The sequence below is a fragment of the Stylophora pistillata genome, chromosome 11 (genome assembly GCF_964205215.1).
Source record: "Stylophora pistillata chromosome 11, jaStyPist1.2, whole genome shotgun sequence".
Classification (NCBI taxonomy): domain Eukaryota; kingdom Metazoa; phylum Cnidaria; class Anthozoa; order Scleractinia; family Pocilloporidae; genus Stylophora; species Stylophora pistillata.
Window position 1 is genome coordinate 23,312,395 of NC_142529.1, and position 2,472 is coordinate 23,314,866.

The 2,472-nt window shown below is 36.7% G+C and overlaps 1 protein-coding gene across 2 annotated transcripts in view; it reads right to left on the reverse strand.

Annotated features, from left to right (window-relative positions):
• Positions 1-1,705, reverse strand: part of LOC148720679 (uncharacterized) — a 2,384-nt gene extending 679 nt beyond the window's left edge. Inside the window, exons 1-4 of one of the 2 annotated variants that reach the window (XM_088738544.1) lie at positions 1,540-1,705; positions 995-1,072; positions 508-633; positions 1-87 (exon numbers count right to left, since the gene is read on the reverse strand). The exon at positions 1-87 is cut by the window's left edge and continues 326 nt beyond it. In XM_088738544.1, coding sequence (XP_088594670.1) covers positions 1-87; positions 508-633; positions 995-1,072; positions 1,540-1,661 — 413 coding nt within the window. In that variant the 5' untranslated portion in view covers positions 1,662-1,705. Of the gene's footprint in view, positions 88-498; positions 634-994; positions 1,073-1,539 lie in introns of both variants that reach the window. The other variant, XM_088738543.1, reaches the window with a different exon arrangement.
• Positions 1,706-2,472: the final 767 nt, after the last annotated feature.

Genomic DNA, 2,472 nt, shown 5'->3' on the forward strand with positions numbered 1-2,472 from the left:
TCTTCGTCACTAACTTCGCCTCCATCATCGTCATTGTCGAATGCTCCTTCGTCAAACTCCTTATTTTCGTTTGCCACGTCGTTTTCACTGAGTGCAGGAAAAAAATTGCAAAAGATAAACGTCAACGAATTGGTTGTTTAAAAAACTGCCCTAAATGGGGACCTGTATAATCTAAAACAAGGTCAGAACACAACACCGGGAGCTACGATCCCCACTCTCAGAGAGAAGTGCGTGGGTCCTTTGACGTCTCCCTGCTAACCAGTACAGAGAAGATGCAGGAAACATCTTATCACCTTATTCGAGAAGACTGGAACGTCTAACCATTTGCAGATGTCACAGCAAAGGCAGCGAATTATTTTCAGTTATCTTGAGAGCCTGAGTGTTGCTTGGCTGATTAAATTTCACAAATTTAAAACTTTTCCCGCTCTGAACATTTGACTGCGGAAAATATCAAAACTATAAGTCCTGCTTAAGTAATCAGAATAATTTTGAGCTTACTCAACGTGCCTTGTAAGGATTGCCGGATCCTCATCCTCATCCTCTTTCTCGACGTACATTGCAGGGATTGTCATATCCGCGTCCTCTAGGTCTTCCTCGTCGAACTCTCCATCGTTCGCTTTCATGTCGTATCCGCTGAAACATAAAGGACAAATATCATGAAACCATTTCCAATGCTTTTTTTCTGACTTTCTATTTCCTGATTTTCAACAAAGTCTTCTATAAATCTCAGTCCCCCTTACGCTAAAAGAATTCCAAAAGCTAATCGTGAACGAACTGGTCAGTCTTTACTTGTTCATTTATTTGTTATTTTAAAATGGAGACCTGTATAAACATAAACAAGGTCAGACCACAATACTGGGAGATATGTTTCTTACTCTTAACGAGAACGGCGTGAGGTTCTTTAACTTCTCTTGCGCAGAGAAGATGCACGAGACGGGGCGTACGGTTTAGGATCGTTATACAAGAATCAAGTCTAACCACTTCCTCCACGTACCTTTTAGGAATTGCCTCATCATCGTCATCTAGGTCATCCGCATCGAGCTCACCATCATTATCTATCATGTATTCTTCACTAAAAACATTACAAATGCAAAACAAAACCATTGCCACTGCGACATAATAATTAATTGTTCAAATGAGGCCGAGGATCGAGTTTCGCTGTTTTCACTATTTCCATTGAAACCTTTCAGAATCGTCAAAAAGAATGATGGAAAGCAAATAATTCATTTATAAACTTAACTTTTTATTCCATGGTTTTTAAAGAGCATTAAAAAGTGAGTCTTGCAAATATGCCAGATGATTAAGTTACGTTGTGTTCGAAAGACATAATGGTGAAAGATGGGAAGTAAAGATGAGTCTAATTTTTAGTTTCGACGCTAGCTGAATGAATCGTCATTGGTAGAATTTCCTGATCATCTAGTATTCCTTTCTTTTTCCTGGAGAAACAGGAGAAACTCCGTAGATGTATTGCCTCTATAAAGTCTATTTGGTTGCTCTTTTCATGATTTGATTTACAATTATTTTCTTCATGCAACTTACCCTCGAGGTTTTTCTGCTTCAAATGCATCTGCCATTCTGGTCAACGCATTTTCAGTTGTTGCGACTGAAAAACCGACAGCGAGCACAAAGCCAAATAAAGCCAAACTAACAGTTGACTTCATTTTGACTTCCCCGCTAGAACTTGACTTCTCCAATGAAGAAAGCCCCCAAAATCACTGCTTTTATGCATCCGATTCTGGGTGATATTAAAATTCATTTTTCGTTCAGATCCCCATATCACCCTGTATCTGATCATGGAATACAGACCCTTGAAAATCTTTAATCAAAAATAGTCTAGGAATGCCCTATTCACCCTAAAGGTAAAAATATTAATGAATCCTCTCAAAATGTTCGTCTGTCATGTAATATCATCAGATAAACCATATAGTTTGAGAATATTTAGTACTTTAAATCCCTAATTATCTCCAAAGAATTTCTTTCAGGTTTTAGTTTATTTTATTTTACTGCTAGAAACACTTATAGTCAAATATCAGGAAGACAGTTCATATTTCCTATTTCAAAGTGATTATGCCATGTATACCAAGTGTGAACTGAATATTGTTGCTTTGCAACCCGTGTTAGCAAAACAAATGTTCTAAATTTAAATGAGCTGTTTACTTTCACCATATAATAAGACAGATATCACCAGTGAATAAGCGAATGAGCTTTAAATTTGTTAGGAAAACAACCTTCCTCAATTTTAATGAGCTGGTTACTTTCACCATATATTTAAACAGATATCGCCAGTGAATGAGCGAATGAGCGGCTTTAAATTTATCTGACTTATCAGAGCTGCATAGTTAGAAGTATAAAAATGTAAATTTATGAATCAGTGTTATCTTTTTTTAAGGTTACTTGCTTGAATTTCAAGTTCTTTTTTAATCAAAATAAAAATGTGAATAATTACGTTAACAGAGACTCGCTGATAATTTC